This window comes from Ambystoma mexicanum, chromosome 10, assembly GCF_040938575.1.
Source record: "Ambystoma mexicanum isolate Mex_15411 chromosome 10, UKY_AmexF1_1, whole genome shotgun sequence".
Lineage (NCBI taxonomy): Eukaryota > Metazoa > Chordata > Amphibia > Caudata > Ambystomatidae > Ambystoma > Ambystoma mexicanum.
In genome coordinates this window covers 827,299,079-827,317,697 of record NC_090932.1, presented here as the reverse complement: position 1 = coordinate 827,317,697, position 18,619 = coordinate 827,299,079, and the positions used below count along the sequence as shown (strand labels likewise).

Below are 18,619 nucleotides of genomic sequence, written 5' to 3'. Positions count from 1 at the left end.
GGTTCAGCCCAGAGACACCTGGGATACCCAGAGACTATTTAAGCCACACCCAGGCTGAGAAACATGCTTTGCGTTTTCTGCACCTGCAGCGTGACACTCAGCGTGTTTGGATCGGTCTCCAGTAGGCCTGCATCTTTCTTCTGCGCTCAGCTCCTGCAAGAACAAGAACACTGTTAGGAACAGCCTTACCTTGTGGCGCTTCTGCCCATCATTCATCGCTCCTTCTGTTCTCCGATCATCTTCGGCGGTGTCATTCCCATCCCGGCACGCCGCTTCCTAAGGAAAAGGGAAAAGAACAGAAAAAAGGCATTAGTTAGCATTCTGCAAATCTTCGCTTATTTTTATATACTGTATGAGCTTCAAAAGCTTACCTGAATCCCAGCCGCTCGGGGGGAACTCTGTCTCCGGAACTTCTCATCCAGCTGCAAGAGGGAAAAGACATTCCAGGTGAGCCTGGAAACATCAAGAGGCGCCGCATAGCACGCTTACTCACAGCATTTCTTCTTCATAAGCGGCATCCACGCTGAAAACATCGTGGCACCTAAAAGACACAGAAAAAGAACTCAGTTAAATACAAATACGAAAGGGGTGCATCGTGCATCGTACTCTCACTCACCTTCAGCGCTACTCATCTCAGCAGCACGCCGCCATCCCCAGACGCCGGCCATCATCTAAGGAAGGTAAGGAACCAAGTTAGAGAACTGTTCAAAAGACTCATTATACTTATCTATCGGACTCTTGCCAGTGAAGTAACTAGGCAGCAATGAGCCTGCATCAATCAACGCACCCCTGCGCTGAAAGCAGGACGGAGAGCACACTATCCAAGAAAACAAGGTGAGCTGTGAATCAAAGGGAAGGGTTGGACCCTGGAGAAGAAGGGGTTCAAGCACACAGAGACAATAGGGAGTTAAACTCTACCAATCCTGTGTTTCAGGCCCAGTCTCCAGTCGAATAGCCTCCAGGGAAGGGTTTGAGGTCGTAAGAGGTCAGAACAGGCTGAGTGATGTCCCCGTGGATACCAGGTGAGCGTTAGACATGGCCAATGTTTCTTGCACCTCAGGGAGAATTCTCTTCCCTAACCATTGGGAGAGTGTGTTTTGTACTCTGGGTCCTAGTTCTAAAGGTGTCTCACAAGAGTGTAAATGGCTCTCTCTGAACTTCTATCTACAAACGTGTTCAGTGTGTCGGACCCTCTCTACAAGAGCTGTTTATATCTGAATAAAGGGGTAATCCAGTTGGGATCATTGTTTGATATGACACCTGTAATTTCCCTTTTAGGAGTGGAGCTAAATAGCACATTTTTAGTATTTCATCACAATTAAACTGTGTGACTTTTCTCTCCAAGTTTAAAAATAACACCCCAAAGCCCACACCCACTTGGTATGGTTAAAGGACTCAGTTCCATAGAATACAATGTTGCTGACTTGTTATCCCGGCCCTGTCCTGGCTTGGTTGTCTTCATTTCTGTCTGATAGGAGTCAATTCCTTTCTCTGCCTCCTTTCCGTTCTTCTTACTTGCTTTGATGTGGTGCTCCTCAGGGATCTGCCTTGTCCCCTATGTTCTTCAACATCTGTGTACAGTCTTTTGTCACCCTGATCCTCAGATATAGCTTCCAGTTCTATACCTTTGCCGACAACACTCAAATTCTGGTCCGATTAGATTCAGACCAGCTTGAAGTCTTGTCATCCCTGTGTGCATGCCTGGGGGTCGTGAAGAGGTGGATGGACAACAATTGGCTGAAACGCAACAGGGATACGACTGAGACTCGGGTGGTGGTTTCTCCCCCTGATCCTTCTCTCTGGGTTTCTTCTTTTTGGCCTCCTGAATTTGAGAAATGTACCTACACCTGTGGCAGTTGTCAACCTAGGTGTGACTTTTTTGGCTACCATCTCTATGGCCTCGCTGGTTGGTGCTACCTGTAAAATTGGCAATTTCATTCTTAAAATACTCTGCAAGATGCTACCATTTCTGCCCTTGAGGCTGCGTCCCAAGTGGTATCTGCCATGGATTTGAGTTGCATTAATTGCTGCAATGCCCTCTACCTGGCCCAACCTGTGGGAGTTATCCATCGGTTACAGCTTTTACAGAACCTAGCTACCCGTGTTTCTACCTCCACCCCCTATGATGCTAACATCAGCCCGGTACTTTGTGCTCTCCTCTGGCTTCCAGTGGTGGAGAGGGTCACATTTAAGTTATTATGTTTGGTGCATTGAGCCTATTAGCATCAAGATGCTGGTTATTTGCAGGATACCTTTCAGCCCCATTTTCCTCAACGTACTTTCCGTTCCACTTCTTTCCATCTTGTTGTGGTCCAGTCTAGGATGGTTGGCCGGGCATTTTCAGTTGCAGCTAGCAAACTATAGAATGCCCTTCCCCCATCCCTACGAGGAGTCAGGAATCCTCTTAATTTTTGTTGCCATGTCAAAACACTACTCTTCTAGTTCTGAGCTGTCCGCCTGAATGTGCTTTTTCCTCCATGCCAAGATGAGGCAAATGTGCGCGTTACAAATTCAGTAACATAACATAACAAGCTAACATAATAGATCAACATCGCCTTTATAAAAGTTAGGCTTGGTGAATTTGTGCCTCTGATCTCGTCTGTAACATACTCCTCCATTGTCCCCCCATATCTGAGTATACCTGTTGATTTGTCCCCATGTGTTTTCCACCTTTTATTCAAAATGGAAGAATTTTACTAATTCATTGAACCATCTATTTTGTATATGTTATTTGGAAATCTTAACCATTTAGTTAATCAGTAGTTACATCCATATACAACTGAAAGTCAGCATTTTGATCACCAAATATTCATTTTGGTGGGGAAGGAATTCCAAGTTCTGAAACATTGGACACAGGGTTTGTGGCAGATGAGCTGGCCATTACTGGATGGATGGGTGCATGCGTGAGACTCCCACCAAAAAGCTGGAGTCAGGGGAACTAAACAGAGGAGGAATGATGAAAGCCATAGGTCTGTATGTTTGGGGGATTAAAAGGTTGGCTTTCAATGTTGATGATTCAACTCTGTAGAGTCGACCTTTTTAACTCACACATGTGATCAGTCAAATATTACATAGCTTGTTGAACAACCACATTGTATAGTAAATGTTTCTTTTGGGAATGAATAAAATCACGCAAATACATGCATTGAAACACATAATAAGTGTATTGATTGTATTTTATGGAAATCACGAACGACAGCCTGGCATGATAAGTTCATCTGTTAAATGTATCTATTCATTTTAATTCTTGAAATTCATTTTAACACTGTTTTTGTTTCTTTTTGTCTAGATGGGGAAGAAAAGAAAGTTCAGCGGATTGGAAGTCAGTTTGATAGTCTTATTCTCATTGGTGGCCATTGTGGCCGTTGTGCTCGTCGTGCTTTTAGCTACAGGAACACCTGGAACAACAACAACAACAGGTACTTTACCAAAATGTTGAGCTCAACATGTTATGTAGATAATAGGAAGCCTACATTCTTTAATCCAGGCATTTAGTGGCAAACATTATGAATGGAGCCATTTAAAAAAATTAAAAAAATTAAAAAAAGAATCGGTTGAAAGAACAGTATGCTTTGCAATATGTGCTTTGATTTGTATATGTAAATGGTACAATGACGAAACAAGTAACACAATAGGTATTGTACACATTTGGAGCTGGACACATTCTGGGTTTAAACATTTCTTTTATTTTTCTTTATTTTGGAAACATGTATCATAGCTTTTATACCGATATCTAGTTCTCCACAATTACTTCCTAGAAGACATACATGTTGAGATTTCATGCAGAAGTACATTTTCAGAATAATACCCTTTTCGAGTAATATTAATGTGTTTTTTTCTTGATCTCTTCACATATCCAATATGTGTTCTCCATCTTCTTAATCTTCTTAATCTGTGATCACTTCTCTATGTCACAATGTGTTTGAATTACTCTGGAGACCCATTATTTTCTGTCTGATGTGACTACACACACACACAAACACACACACACACACACATGCTTTGGTTCCTTTATTGTATGTATTGCATGCCATTTTCCATTTTGAATAAGCTTACATTTCTGTCCGTCGATGTTTCTATATGTCACCATTCATTGTTTGCATTCCTTCCCGATAAGATGGTGAATCAATCAATCGTTTCCCCCTTTACAAAATGGCACCGAGTTTGCAACCCTCATTGATGGAAACAGTGCATGTCCGTTTCGAATATGAAAGATGATTGCTTGTTTCTGTTTAGCCAAATATGGAAATACACAATATATTCTCCACATTGCATGATCTCAAACATCCCGAACAGAAGTGTGAAACTGTGCCCATTTAAAGATATTCAGAAATCTCCACTGGCCAACATATTTCAAACATCCATTTTATATCATAGGTGTACACAGGGAACATGAGCCACATTAATCTTCTTGTCAACACAAGGATCAATACGAAATCAACCCTAGTATAACTATTAGGAGATGGTTTTAATTCTAGAGTGGCCTGTTCTATGATTGCACTGTTCCATGATCTACTCTTTAATATATGATTTCACCTGTCCAATATGAATCATATTAACACCTCTATTCTTACTGTTCAATGATAAGCGTAAGCCTAAGGATTAATTTAGCACAGCATGCTATATGAGACACAGTTCCCTTAAATAAAGTACCTGGAAAACTCTGATTCCCAACAAAAAGCTTACATGGGAAGTAAATGACTATCTATGGTTTAGCAGTTAAAGATATTTGTGCCAAAATAGATGTATAATTGTGTTTGGCCATTGGCCGTCAGGCGTTAAGGGGTTAACAGCGCTGTAAAGAGCGTCGGTGCCGTTAAACCCTTAACGCCTGATTCACACTTTAACGCCTGCTTTTTGCAGGCGTTAAAGTCCAAGGCGCAAAGCGACCTTGGTGCTAATTACGGCACCGTAATTTACGGTGTCGTAATTAGCGCCTTCCCCATCCCCATTATGCCCTATGGGGCAAAAATGGGAATGGGGAAGGGCAAATGGTGAATGGGGAATTACCGCCCCACTCACCTAATAGCACCATGGTCCACCGCCTGACTTGTAATGAGGGCCATTGACCTTTCTGTTGTCAGACAGTCTGCATGGATTAGCTAAATATTCTGTTTTTCCATGCCTGTGAAACTTTGTTGGTGGACATGCGGGGACAGCAACATAGTGTTGAGGGTGACACTTGCAGCTGATTGGCTACCAAGTTGGTGGGAGAGCACTCCCGCTCCTGAGCATGAACCAAGAATTCTGATGGTTTCACCCTTACAGTGTGCCTACCCAGAGCATAGTCCTACTGTTTTCATGATTAATAGGCTTTGGCATTATCTCCACTGGGTATTGTCACAGAGGCCAGAAGACATGCAAAGGGGGCGAAAGCGACATTGCAGGAGATACACTCTTGACTATTTTGACTCAGTAAATCAGGATCCCCTGATGGCAACAACCAAAACAGTTCTAAACGGGTAGTTTCATCTGACCCTGTTGAATGTTATTTCAACATTAAGTGAACTCATTACATAATGTCCTCCCTTCAGTTGGACAAATAAGTTAAGAGCTTTTCTTATACTGTCTGTGGAATACGTTCCCCTAATAAAAGTCTATTTTATCTGTGTGAAATAACTTGTTGATTATGGGTTCAAGCTTTTTTTGTGAGACATGTAGAGTGTTAGTGAAATGGGTTTTTATAACCCACACTTGGTAGGTAGTTTCAACAGTTAAAAAAAAATCTATTGTGATATTGTACATTGATACAGGAAGCGCATCCTCTAATGGCAACCTCTTGGAGACCAGTGGGTCTTGCTGCCATGCCTTTGCAGGAGCTTTCAATCATCATGTGTTGTGGGTGGAGTGTTTAAGAACATACTGTATGTTATGAAAATCTTTTGTAAATGTAAACCCCGAACAAATAGATTAGGAGTATTGTTCTTTATAAAATGAAAACAACTGTTCTTTAATAAGGTGTTCCCCAATCCCTCCATCTCAGATTTGACATCATTCTGCTGATGACATTACCAGGAATATGCATTATCAACGTTAATTAAAAATGCAATGTTTAGACATAGAAAATCTCTTTTATATATAGGTGGCCAAGACAACCACAAGATTGGTGCTTGTACTTGCTCGAATACTTGAAGTAGAAGGGAGCATATAGGATGTATGTGTGTATTCAAAAACAGATTTGTCTACCCTGAGTGTACTAAGTTGCTGAGCCAATGTAGATATGCACTGTTACCTAAAAAAAAGATTTAAATTCGTCCCACCAAATCATACCTGCGACTTCCATAGAGTACTTAACCACGTATAATTTGCAGTTGACTTCAATGTGTACTCTTATGTCCCGTCCCCTTTCCTCCTACTTGTGGGCTATTCCATCCTTTGTGAAAGGAGAGTAGCTTTTTGCAGCACAATGCAAAAAAGTTTTTTGTCTTATTTTTAATTTGCAGACCTGAGCGTCTACGTGACTAAAGGCTCCACATCCCTAAACCCTGCCTCAGGGGCTCACTCCTCAGTCCTTTTCTCCATGTGGTCAGATGCATTAGCACCAGTGGGTACTTTTTCCTGCATTTGTTCCTTTCTGTCAGCATTTTCTTTCCCCCTTCTCTCTGGTTTCACAGAATCTTTCATTCAATTATGCTGGGACTGACAGGATTTGCCTCCTGCACATTGTGTAGTCAGAGCTGCCCGGTGTCGGATCTTCAAGCACACTACTTGCAGTGCCTCAACCCGGATCACAGGTGTTATGCATGTTTAGTCTGTGACACACTTTCAGCATAGGCCATCACTCAACGCCTTCAACTCTTGGAAGAATTCTTCAGTCAGTAAGTGCCAGAGCACATTCAGGAGTTTCTCTCGGTGAAGAAACGTTAGTCAGTAAGTGATTTACTTTTCAGGGTACCCTTGGATAGTGGTTCCTCCACAGATGTCCCCGGTCACGGGATGGGTTGGATGCACCCAAGCACTACCGGGACCTCTCCCGAGGCCCACAAGACTAAATTGGATACCAGAACTCACTCTGAGGTTTCCCTACTTGGGGCTAACATGAATACCGGCAAACTGAAGGTTCCCCCTTTAGCAGCTAAGTTGGGTCTCTCCCCAGAGGTTCCCTCTAGCAGGGCTAAAGTTAGCACCAGCAATGCCAAGGTTCCCCTCTGGGGCTAAATCTCTGAGGTTTTCAAAAAAAGCGCTAAAACCAGTATCAGCATGACTGTAAGCTACAGGCGACCCCCTGAGGTTCCCTCAATCAGGGCTAATCTTTCTGGCACCACTGAGGATCTCCAATCCGGGGTTAATTACACTGGACTACCCCTGAGGGTCCCATGAGGGTCCCTCACAGAGGGCTAAATCTGATACCAGTACAGGTGAGGTTCCCTGTGCAAGGGCTAAACACGGGGGGCTTATCAGTCGTGTCACAGATCAAAATGGAGCGGGCTCCCTCAAGCGTTCCACCCCCCCATGACTTCTATGGCATCATCAGTGCCAAAGGACATTGAGAAGGGATCCATGTGGGTCTTTTACCATTGCTCCTTTTTGCAGTGACCCTTTCACACCTACAGTGCAGTTGTTTGCCCCTACTTGGATGTCCTTACCACCAACTCCATCTCTGCCCATCACCTCATCTCCGATGTGTTACAGGGTTCATGGATATCTAGGTCATCTTGGCAATCAATCTCCATAGAATCATGGTACAGGCCTACCCCACCTCAGAGGCATAGTCCTCACCAGCAGAGACCACATCAGTCTGAGAATGCTTTCTTGCATAAGTCCCACACATAAATGCATTTGGATCATATGAGGGAATATTTCTAGGACATGTTTATAGAGATAATTGCTAAATCTCCTGAAATTCCTAACCCTCCTTCCATTCCACCCCCAGTGGAGCCACACACCCCCCACTGTAATCACAGGCTCCAGAGCCTCCCATGGTTCCCCATGTCCAAGATCCTGTTCCAAGTCTGGCACTGGACCTTAAGGACCCCAGAGATCCTGATCTAACCAAGTCAGCCTTGCATGACAGGGTCATGGACCTAATGGGATTAAATGAAATCCATATACCCGAGCCTCCACTTTCAGAGGGATGCGTGCTAGTAGGGGCCTAATACATTAAGAGGTTGGACAAAACTTGGATAAACATTCAAAAATATGTCTTAGTTGAGTCAAAAAAGGTCTGGGCTAAACTTCATTCAGTAACACCTACTAATAAAATAATTGACATTGGATATGTACTCCTTCAGACAGAGGAAGTCTCATTGTCTTCATGTACCAATCGTCTTTGCCAGTAGTTGCAGCTGCCACCATGTTTTCAAAACTCATATCAGCTTTATCTTCCTCTGCCGTCTCAAAAGTGCTGAGCAAACAGGATTGTGCCCTGGAAACCCAGGGCAAAAAGATATTCACGAATGCCCTCCAGCTGAAACAAGCTAATGCCACAGTCCTCCCAGCAGCTACAAACCAAAATCTGTGGAATGGTCTGGTGGAATTCACGACATTCATTCCACCTGAGCAACTTGATGAGTTTAAAGGCAGCTGGCAGATTCCAGAATAGTCAAACAAAATCTGCGGGAATCAGCGGTGCACCACCTTGACACTTCCACTAGAGGGGTTACGATTGGCACGGATGTGTGCAGGCAGGCATTGCCTCATGCACAGACTTCATAAAGAGGTGCAGGTTTAAGTTCTTGACCTTCTATTCGATGGACTAGATCTGTTCCACAGTTCAACGGATGAGGAACTAGCAAAAAAGAAGACTAACACAATAACAGCAAAGTCACTGTCCATGCTAAGAAAACCGGCATGTCTCCCATGTTTAGGGCCGATTCATGAACAAGATGGTTTCAAGGAATTTCAGGAAAAAAAGCAAGACTGCAGGACAGGTCCACCAGCACCCACAGGATGAAGCAACTGAAAACCCTGACTAAGGGTTGTTCTCCCACCTGGACCTCAGCTAATTTGTCAGCCTTTTGCACCAATAATATACCTAAATGATGTTCTAACTTCGTCCGACAGAACTCCAGTAGGAGAGTGAATTACATATGGATGCCTGGATGATCTTAACTTTGGATTCCTGGTTGTTGTCAGTGACCAGCAGGGGGTTCAGACTCCCTTTACCTTCTATCCCCCCTTCTTGCCCTCCTATAAACCAGATCAAATATCCCTTTCTCAAGCTAGAAATCTCCAAAATGCTGGAGAAGAAAGTGATTTAGGAGGTGCCAAGTCCAGAGGCTCAACAGGGCTTCTATTCTTATTCACGGTGCCAAAGTCCAACCAGGCAGACCTGTGCACCATTCTGAATCTTGCAGATGGCAATCTTTTTCTTTCCCTTCAGTAATTCAAGAATATTACACCTGCACAAACCCACTCAGCCTTAGACCAGGGAGATTGTAGTTGTGTGGTAGAGCTAACAGATGCTTACCTGTATATCCCTATATGGCACCGGGATTGCATGTTTCTGAGATTTTTGAGTTTCCGGGCCTCCCTTTTCTCTGCAATTCAGCACCCAGCGTGTTCACGAAAATGATGGCAGCAGTTGCCTTGTTTGTCAGTTTCCATGGAATACATGTCTATCCATAACTGGATGACATGCTAGTAACGTGTCAATCCCTGGAAAAAGTAGAGGGTCACCTCCACTACCTCTTGCACTTGCTCTATGACCTAGGTCTGTCATTGTACTGGAAGAAGTCAAATTTGATACAAATCAATGCTTGGTTTTCATAGGCTTGCTTTGGGATACCTGACTAGCCAAAATCTTCCCAACTTTGTATCTTCCCAAAATCTTCCCAACAAACCTGTTGACTGTTCGTATCCTCCAACAACACCACTGCGTGGTGGATCCATAAACTGCTAGCATTTATGACATCCTGTGTTCAAGCAGTCACTCTGGCCAGGTAAAAAATGCAAAAGGACCCAGCTAACAATGAGACACTGCTGGTCGCAGGGATCAGACCAACAGTCACAAGTGATTTAGATCACCCAAGACTTGTCACAGGATTTACATTGGTAGGACAACTTTCACAATCTGATACAGAGGGTTCCTTTCTGCGACACGTTCCCCCAGGTGGTGATCACAACAGATTCTTCTCTTCTGGGCTGAGGTGCAAATTTAGATATCTTTGTGTCTCTGACCTGTGGGGGGGGGGAAACCACACCCAGCATATCAACTACCTAGAAATGAAGGCCATTTTCTTGGCATTCAAGGCCTTTTTCCCCAATATTCTGGTCAAAACTGTATCAATAGGGACAGCCAAAAAAGTTTGACATCAACAAACGGGGGAATACAGTTTCCACCTCTTATTTGCCTAACTTGGAAATGTGGGAATGGCTTATTGGGCACAGTATATGGCTTTAAGCAGTTCACCTAGCTGAAGTGTCAAACACAGAAGCAGATCAACTAAGCCGTCTAGTGTAAATCAACGGCAAGTGGCAATTCCACCCTTAAATGGTGAAAAATCTATTATACCACTGGGGACTCCCTCAAGTGGATGTTTTTGCCTCCAATCTGAACCACCACTGTCATATGTATGCGTCCAGGGGGATGGTTCTCTATAAGAAGCACTTGAGATTCCATGGGAATGAATAACAGCTTATGCCCTTCCTCCTGTTGCACTAGTAAATTAGTCTGTGCGAGAATTTCTGGAAGCAGATTGTTTTTAATGCATATTAGTTGCACCACGGTGGCCAGCCAGGTGCTGGTTCGTGGATCTAGTGTACCTCTGCAAACAATATTTCTTACTGAGTTCATGTCTTTAGGCCATGTATGATGACAACGTGTGAATTCTGCAAACGGCTCTAAAGGATTTCACCAGGACACAGTATAAAAGCAAGTGGCTAAGATTCTGTCACTTGTTCCTTGAGAAAAACAAGAGTCCTTTAACTTCTTCACTAGATGATGTCCTCTCTTTCATCTCTCATCTGGCGACTTCCGGAATTATGCCTGAAACTTGCAGAATTTATTTGTCTGAGATTAACTCCTATCTAAATTTAGACAATCAGTGTTTCTTGATCTCAAACCCAGAGGTAAAGCTGCACTTTGATGGTCTTCACCATCTTTTTCCAACAGTCCAGCCTCCACACCCCAAATGGGGTCTACACTAAGTCTTAACAGCAGTGTGCCACAAACCAATTGAGCCAATGGCCTCCACTGACATCAGGCTGGTTTCCTGGACGACTGCATTCCTGGTTGTGATTACCTCATCAATGAGAATAAGGAAGATACAGGCTCTAGCTGACAAAAAGCCTTTTACAACTTTTCACTGTGCTACACACTCACCTGTAATTTCTTCCCACAATAGTGTCAGAATTCCACATCAATCAGGAGATTTGTCTCCCAGTGTATTTTCCAAATCCAACCCCGGAATCAGAAGTAAAGTCCTCCATTCCTTAGATGTCAGGAGGGCATTTTAAGTTTTATCTAGACAGGAGCAAAGCATTTAGGACATTCTCCAAGCTGTTTGTAGCATATGGAGGCACAACTAATGGTTCCTCTGCCTAGAAAGATACCATTGCCAGATGGATTATGGTTGTGACTCGAGAAAGCTATATACTACAGAAATATCTGCATCCGAAGGTTCTTCACAAACACCTGGTCAGAGGAGAAAAAGCAGCAGTAGTTGCATTTCAGAGACGTGTCCCCTGAGACACTATGGGAAAAGCAGTGACTTGGGCCTCTCTTATGACCTTCTGCAGACACTACTGCCTGCACATGAGTTTGAGAGAAAATGCTCTTTCTGGTCATGCAGTACTGAAGAATCCATTTAGATAAACATCCAAATAGAACCTTCCACCCTCTAGTGCTAGTAAATCTCCCACAAGTTTGGAAGAAAGGGTTCGGGACATAGGTGTAAGGAAAGGTTACTCGCTGCAGTGTCTACTGTACTCCCAGTCCATTGTCCCCTTTCCTCCATATGCCCTCCATCCATCCCCCTAAAATACCTTAGCTTATCAGTTACAGCCCAACCTAGGCTGGTTGGTAAGGACTGAGGAGTGAGGCCCTGAGGCAGGGATTGGGAAGGGGGAGCCTGTAGAAAGGGAATGTACACAGGTTTGAAGGAAATTGGACTATGGACTGGGAGTACAGACTTACATATTTTGTCTACATAGTCAGGCTTCATTTCCTCCAGTGAGGTTTTGTAGGGGTCTTCAGGAACTACATTTCTATTTCTGTCACAGAGTGGTCTGGCAAGTCCATACCTCAAGTTACAAGCCCCTGAGAACACACAATAAAACAAAGCAGGATTGTATCTTGTTTATCAGTGAATAGAAAGTGAAGTATCTTCAAGTGGTCCATTCCACCCTCTACACATAGAGGTCACCTGGTCTACCCCCAAGAGACCCATTAAAAAAATAGCTTTTGGTGTTGAATTTCCTTGAAGGATGGGTCGCTATAACTCTGTACACTTTTTTCTTAATTGGTCTTTTTCCCCTTCATTTGTGCCAGCATCTGCAGCTTGAATTTGCTCCTAGACCATTTTAGAGATTTCTGGGAAATCTGTACTTTCTCTAATTGTGCGGCAGTGTCTTTTTGGAGAATCACCACCCTCAAGTATCTTGGCACATTAGCCTCCATTTTACCTTGCTGCATTTCATCTTGCTGTTCTTCTCTTTCAGATTCACCAACTTTAAATAGGATGCAATTATCCCGATGATAGCAGTTTGTAGGGGTAAACAGACTGTATCCTGAAAACCCCCTTTGGTTTAGAATCTAATGACTCTGGCAATTCACCCTGTGTAGATACATACCTTTCAGGGATGTTCCCTATCACTGTGTTATTTAAATCAGTAGTGTAGTGGGATTCCTGTCTTGCCATCCCTAATGTTGTATTTTCTTCCAAATGAATGTCCTGGCAGCCCTTCTTATTACAAAACAAAAGAGGTGATGGCTGGAAGGTTAGAATTAATCTAAACCGCTGGCATTGCTCTGGGCAACACTCCAGACCATCGTTCTTCGCCTACCAAGCCATTACAGAAGGGGAAAGACCATATGCAAATCAGGCTTGGCCCCACCCCCAAAGGGGTAGTCCAGCTCGACCTGCTAAGTCACATCCCTTCTGCACGAGACCACAAGCATCCCTAGACATGTTTCAGCCTTGTTGGGCATCATCAGTGAGGAGTAGCTTGGGTCTCTAGGCCCAGCAGGCACAGGACCCACGTCTGGGCATACCCGTCCCAGTCGGGGTGACAATAGCAAAACAAAAGAGGTGATGGCTGGAATTGAAGCCCTGCTTATTCACCAGTATTGAAATGGTGCCCTCCCCAATCGCCAGTAATGGTGTATATTCACATTCTAGAACCTTGCTGTCTCATGGATTAATTGATGCATACAATTAATCAGGCCCTTTCATCTGTTGTCCCTTACAGCTTTAATAATATTGCAAATTGTCTGGTGAAAGCAGGAATGATCCCATCCTTCTTTACCTGAAGCTGTTATGATCCCTGGTCTAGTTGAAATTTGCACCATCTGAACATTTGCACCACCTAAATCTCCTATAGTGCCTAAAGACTGTCTGCAATGCATTTACACTCTGTGTGTAGTACTCTAGTGTGTCTGTTTGCAGGTCTAATGTGCAAATTTCTGTTGAGGAATAGAATAGACTGAGCTACTCGAGAAGCATTAGCCTGGTTCTTTGAATTTATTAATGATGAGGAGCGGTGGATGACACAGGGAAGCATCTTTCAGCTTCAGCATTGCATTCTATACTTTTCATCTTGCGACATTTAAGGTCGATGTGCCTTCTAAACTGTGAGCATGTTCGCTTGCCCAGCCTCCTTCTGGGTCGACCTCAGAACAATTTAAGCGGCGCTCAAAGACAATCCTACCTATTCAAAAAGATGTAATAAGGCATAAACCACAACAGGTACCTAATATTTGGTTTCTCTCAAAATAAAGCTAAATTATATTAACTAGTCTTGATATTCTGGTGTCGCATATGTACTTTGCCCTACTATGCAAGTTTGACCTTAACACCCCAAAAATATAATACACCCACAATAGATTAAACACTCCAATGAAAAAGTGGCTCCATGAACAGAAGGTATAACAAGATATGCCTGCACACAATAACTAAATTATGTTTATGTTTCTTCCCTCCGCACCTATGACATGTGTACCTGACTCTATGATATGTATACCTAATAACTTGTACTTCATCTCAAGGCCATATTCAGATATTGCCAGACAAACTTGACTCTACCATGCCTCTGTGAAAGGTTACCAGACTTTGACCTATAGCCTCTTGTTTTATGTTTATTATAATATGAATGATGTTCAAGCACATGAATTTCTGTTGCTCATGGTCCCTTGGTGGTATAGGTATATTACATCACATTCTTTGCAAACATTCTTTGCACGCACCTTTACTACACATTTTCTATAGGCAAATTCACTGCATATCGCATTCATTGTAGATATTATTTCCTACCTTAAAATGCTTCATTTCGGGAACAGTCACTCATGCTTCATCTTAAATATGTGTTGGCCGCAGTCCCTCCTGCTTCGTCTTCACTGCTTTCACTGCGAGAAGGGGTGTAATAGGCAAAGGGGATTGGGGATTGTCCCCCGCTTGTTTAAAATCTACTTTATCATGAGATTTTGTACGTGAGTCACGAACACAGAACTCACATTGTTTTATCTAAACATTCACAGATTCTGCAAAAAAAGGTAATTTCTTCATGTAATAATTTTTTTTTTAATTTTATACAAAAAGCATCACCCAGACTATGTAACCCAACGGTCAGCTCAAATATCAGATACTGACTGTAAGTAAGCAGACTACTTATGTGTGTAACCTCATCCCATGCGTCCTATTCTTTGTAAATAAGTCACACAAGCACTTTTAAGTGGTGCCCTTGCAAGTTAGCACATTATAAAACTCAAATATTAATTTGTCCTCTAAGGATTTTGAGTAGGCAAATGTCATGCTCCGCATCTCCTACTTTAGTATTGATAACATTACCCTATATGTGGAGAGCAACATTGCGGCCTGCAAGAGATAATCGGTTTGGACTATGTCTGGCATTATTCCTATATAGGTTTAGGGCAATGTGTATTCAGGTAACTAGAAAGCATTCAACACAATCTGCAGCCTTTCCATGTTTTCAGAGTTCCATGGGGCATAGAATCTAACACATTGTACAGTAACTTCTGCTGTACAAAAACGGTTTCACTTGGCACATGTATAATTCTACACAACAATTTAAGATGGGCTATGTTGCAAACAATCTTGCATGCACTTCATAGTAATTGTGCACATACAGACTCATGACATTTTCTTAAACTGCACATAATATCATGGTGGTGCTTTACTTGCGTTTTGCTTGCAAAGTATTGTGGGTATGCAAATATCCCAGTGTTTTACTGCTACAATCCTTCACTTTCTACAGAGACCTGTCAACTAATATTGGAGGCTAGAATATGAGCCGTGGAGTGGTATGGGTGGAAGTGTACAGGAGCACAAATCAGCAACTTTTGTGAAAAAATAAAAAAACAATCAGAGGATTTGGCGGTACACTGCAGTGAAGGAAATGTGTTTGTTTACTAAAGAATAGGAAACTCTAAAAACAGTCTAGGAAACTGCACCTTCGGTTCTCTCTATGCTCAACTGCAGAGGTCTTTTTTAATATAATCATGTGTTTGCATTCAATGCCTCTAGCAACCCTAATGCATATTGTTTAAATGATAGCAGTGAATTTCAGAACAGTCATGCCTACTTAAAGAAGAATGTTCTCAATGTGTTCTACATCTGTGCATTGCTGCTATTGACTTAAAAGGAAAACAAATGTGATTTTCTTCAACGGGCTCCAGAAGAAACCTCAGAAATTTTTCTAGGCTGTGCTGAGGAAAGGGGGGCAAAACTATTAACTGTATTAGGTGCCCTGTCATTTTATGTCCTATGTCAGGGTTACAAGTATGGCTCTGATTCTATTTTATTCCCTACTTGGGATCACATAATTTTTCAGGAAGTAAGATATTAATTAGCTTTGCCAGCAGGGATATTTCATGATTTGTTCTTTGCCCTTAAAATTCCTCTTGAGAACAGACAGTAATATATTTGAGTTCCTACCAGTGCCACTGCTCTGCTGGTTGCTGATTCAAAATATTATCAGTGGAACTTTGTGGGTAGAATCAGGAGGTAGGCTCCTATATGTTCATGGTTTCCCGTTTTTGTTGGTCACTTTTTCCTGTTTTTAGGGAGTAAAACATGGATGGTATAAAAGCCTCTTAGCTGTAAGGCTGCTTTTCAGCAAATGTTGTCACAACTCACAGGACATTGTCATATGGATCATAAGCAGAGGCCCAGAAATTCTTATAATCATATTCTGTGGTGCAGTTATTTTGATGATATGTTCATCAGTACCTAATTTATGGGGGACATGTACTCTTGCCCTTGAACTACTTAATTGATGTGGCACATGAATTCCTATTGTTTTCTGAAACTTTCCTTTTAGTTGCTAATATTTCATTTGCAAAAATTGTATCCTTTCTACATTTTGTGACAGACTCATCAGTGATAAGCAATATTTGTTTTCTATTATAAACAAAAGTGTTCTTTTCCAATGGCATTAGACACTTTCTGCAATGTCTCTGAACAGCGTTTGGCAAATGAATAACCAGAACTAAACCGATTGTTTATCCTGAACATACAATGCTTTTATTGCTCATATAAGCCTCTTTCTCTGTACAGGAGTACTTTTGGTAGGTACTATGGCATATCTTGAAGTCTTGGACTGGATGATGAGCGTTCCTTATATTCACATATAAAACACGTTTTTTAAGCCTATATGTTTGGGAAAAGTGTTGTAAGATGCACATTTTACACTGATTTGTAAAGAATTGCAGCAGTTAGGAAGATGGCATTCCCTTCCAAACTATATGAAGATGTTAGCTCACTAACTACACATGCGCACACAGTGGCTTACCTAATTATTCAATTGCACACATGAAAAATAATGTGTGTGCGAAAGCAAAACTTTCCAGTACTTAGAGAAAAAAATAGAGGGAGCAATGTTTAAGGTGTTTAGTCAATGGAAATGCCAATGTTGGGCATGAGTCTATGGTATCATCCATCCAGACAGAGGAATGCTCTAAGTTCTGTTTTGGTTGTAGACTGAGCAATTGGCATCTTCCTTATAGCATCTGCGTTCTCCTTTAGTGGCTGTATGGTACATTACAGCCCATGTATTTCACCATGGTCAGGTTGTGAATGCACATATTGGGGTTTGCTATTTGCTCTATGTTTCTCAGACCCTGAGTGACTTGAAATAAATGTCTTAAGTATTTAGCCCAGATCTTAGTGATCATGATGACATCTAGGTAGGTTCATTGACAGGCTTGATGAGGCTGCAGCAAACAGTCCATGATCCTCTGGAAAGTTGCAAGTGCATTATAGAGACCACAGCTTATTTTTATTTTTATTTTATTTATTTTATTTGTTATACGTGCCCAGGACCCAGAGGTATCACGGCGCTAGATTACGTACAGTAAAGCATAGGTGGTTACAGTACAGTCCAGTCAGCAGTAGTTACATAGGTAATCATGCATATTTGTTAAAAAGTGCGGTTTTGACTTGGTTGCTAAATGCAAGGTAGGAAGGTTTGTTCCTGATCGAGGTAGGGAGCGTGTTGCATAGTGAGGGCAGGATGACAGTGAAGCAGTATCCCCCTGAACATTTTTGTTCAATCTAGGTGTAGTAAGTGAGATGGAGGAAGATGAGCGTAAGGTTTATGGATTTGGTTTCTAGGAGATGCAGTGTATGAGATGGGGGCGGTGTTGTAGAGGCAGCAGTGGGTGGTGGAGAGTATTTCTAAGTCAATGTGTGCTTTAATGGGAAGCCAGTGGGCTTTGCGTCTGATTTGGGAGATGTGCTCTGAGCGTTTGAGGCCCCAAACTGCTCTGAGGGCTTTGTTCTGTGTGAGTTGTAGTTTATTGAGGTTCTTGTTGGAGGTCCCTGCTAGTATGGCTTGCAGTAGTCAAGTTAGCTACCGACTGTTGCTCTAGCAAGAGTGAGGCAGTTGCTAGGGGTGAGGAATTTTCTGTAGAGATTGAGTAGTTGGGTTGAGTGTGCAGAGGAAGAGGTCATTGCTTTCACGTGTTTGTTCAGGTTGAGTTCTGCATCTAGGTAGACTCCTTGTGTTTTCACATGAGGGGAGACAGGTGTCGGGGGGAAATTCTGCCGGGGTCGGCCGGGCCGTCCGCAGACCTCCAGGCAGGGAGGCCCCAACTCCTCCCGTGTATCCAGATGAGATAGAGTATGAGACACACACACAAGGAGCAAGGTGACTCTGCTGTTTATTAGACAAAACGGCAGGGATGGGTCAAGGAGCGTACGCGTCCGTCCTGACACACACACAATCGTGGGGCTCGCAGGCCCTTTTTACTGTATTATGACGCGCTATTTGCGTCACTTCAGAAAGTTAACAAAAAACCTATCGCCACTCTTAATTGGTTGCTCGAGTGGTAGGGTTAGTATAGCACACATATAGAGGACAATGTTAGTGGACAAAGGGTAGTCAGGTGATATATCTGGGTTGTCCCTACAATTAGATACATGAAAATTGTTACATGAAGACTCCTGAGGATTGGTTAATATTACTGGCGTCAGTGATAAGAGCCCCATGTTCTGAATGGTGC

The 18,619-nt window shown here is 42.6% G+C and overlaps 1 protein-coding gene across 1 annotated transcript in view; it reads left to right on the top strand.

The window, feature by feature from the left end:
- The first annotated feature begins 3,289 nt into the window (after positions 1-3,289).
- SI (sucrase-isomaltase) overlaps positions 3,290-18,619 on the top strand; it is a 1,019,699-nt gene continuing 1,004,369 nt past the window's right edge. Inside the window, exon 1 of the mRNA XM_069618482.1 lies at positions 3,290-3,419. Within this exon, the coding sequence (XP_069474583.1) occupies positions 3,290-3,419 (130 nt within the window). The remainder of the gene's footprint in view (positions 3,420-18,619) is intronic.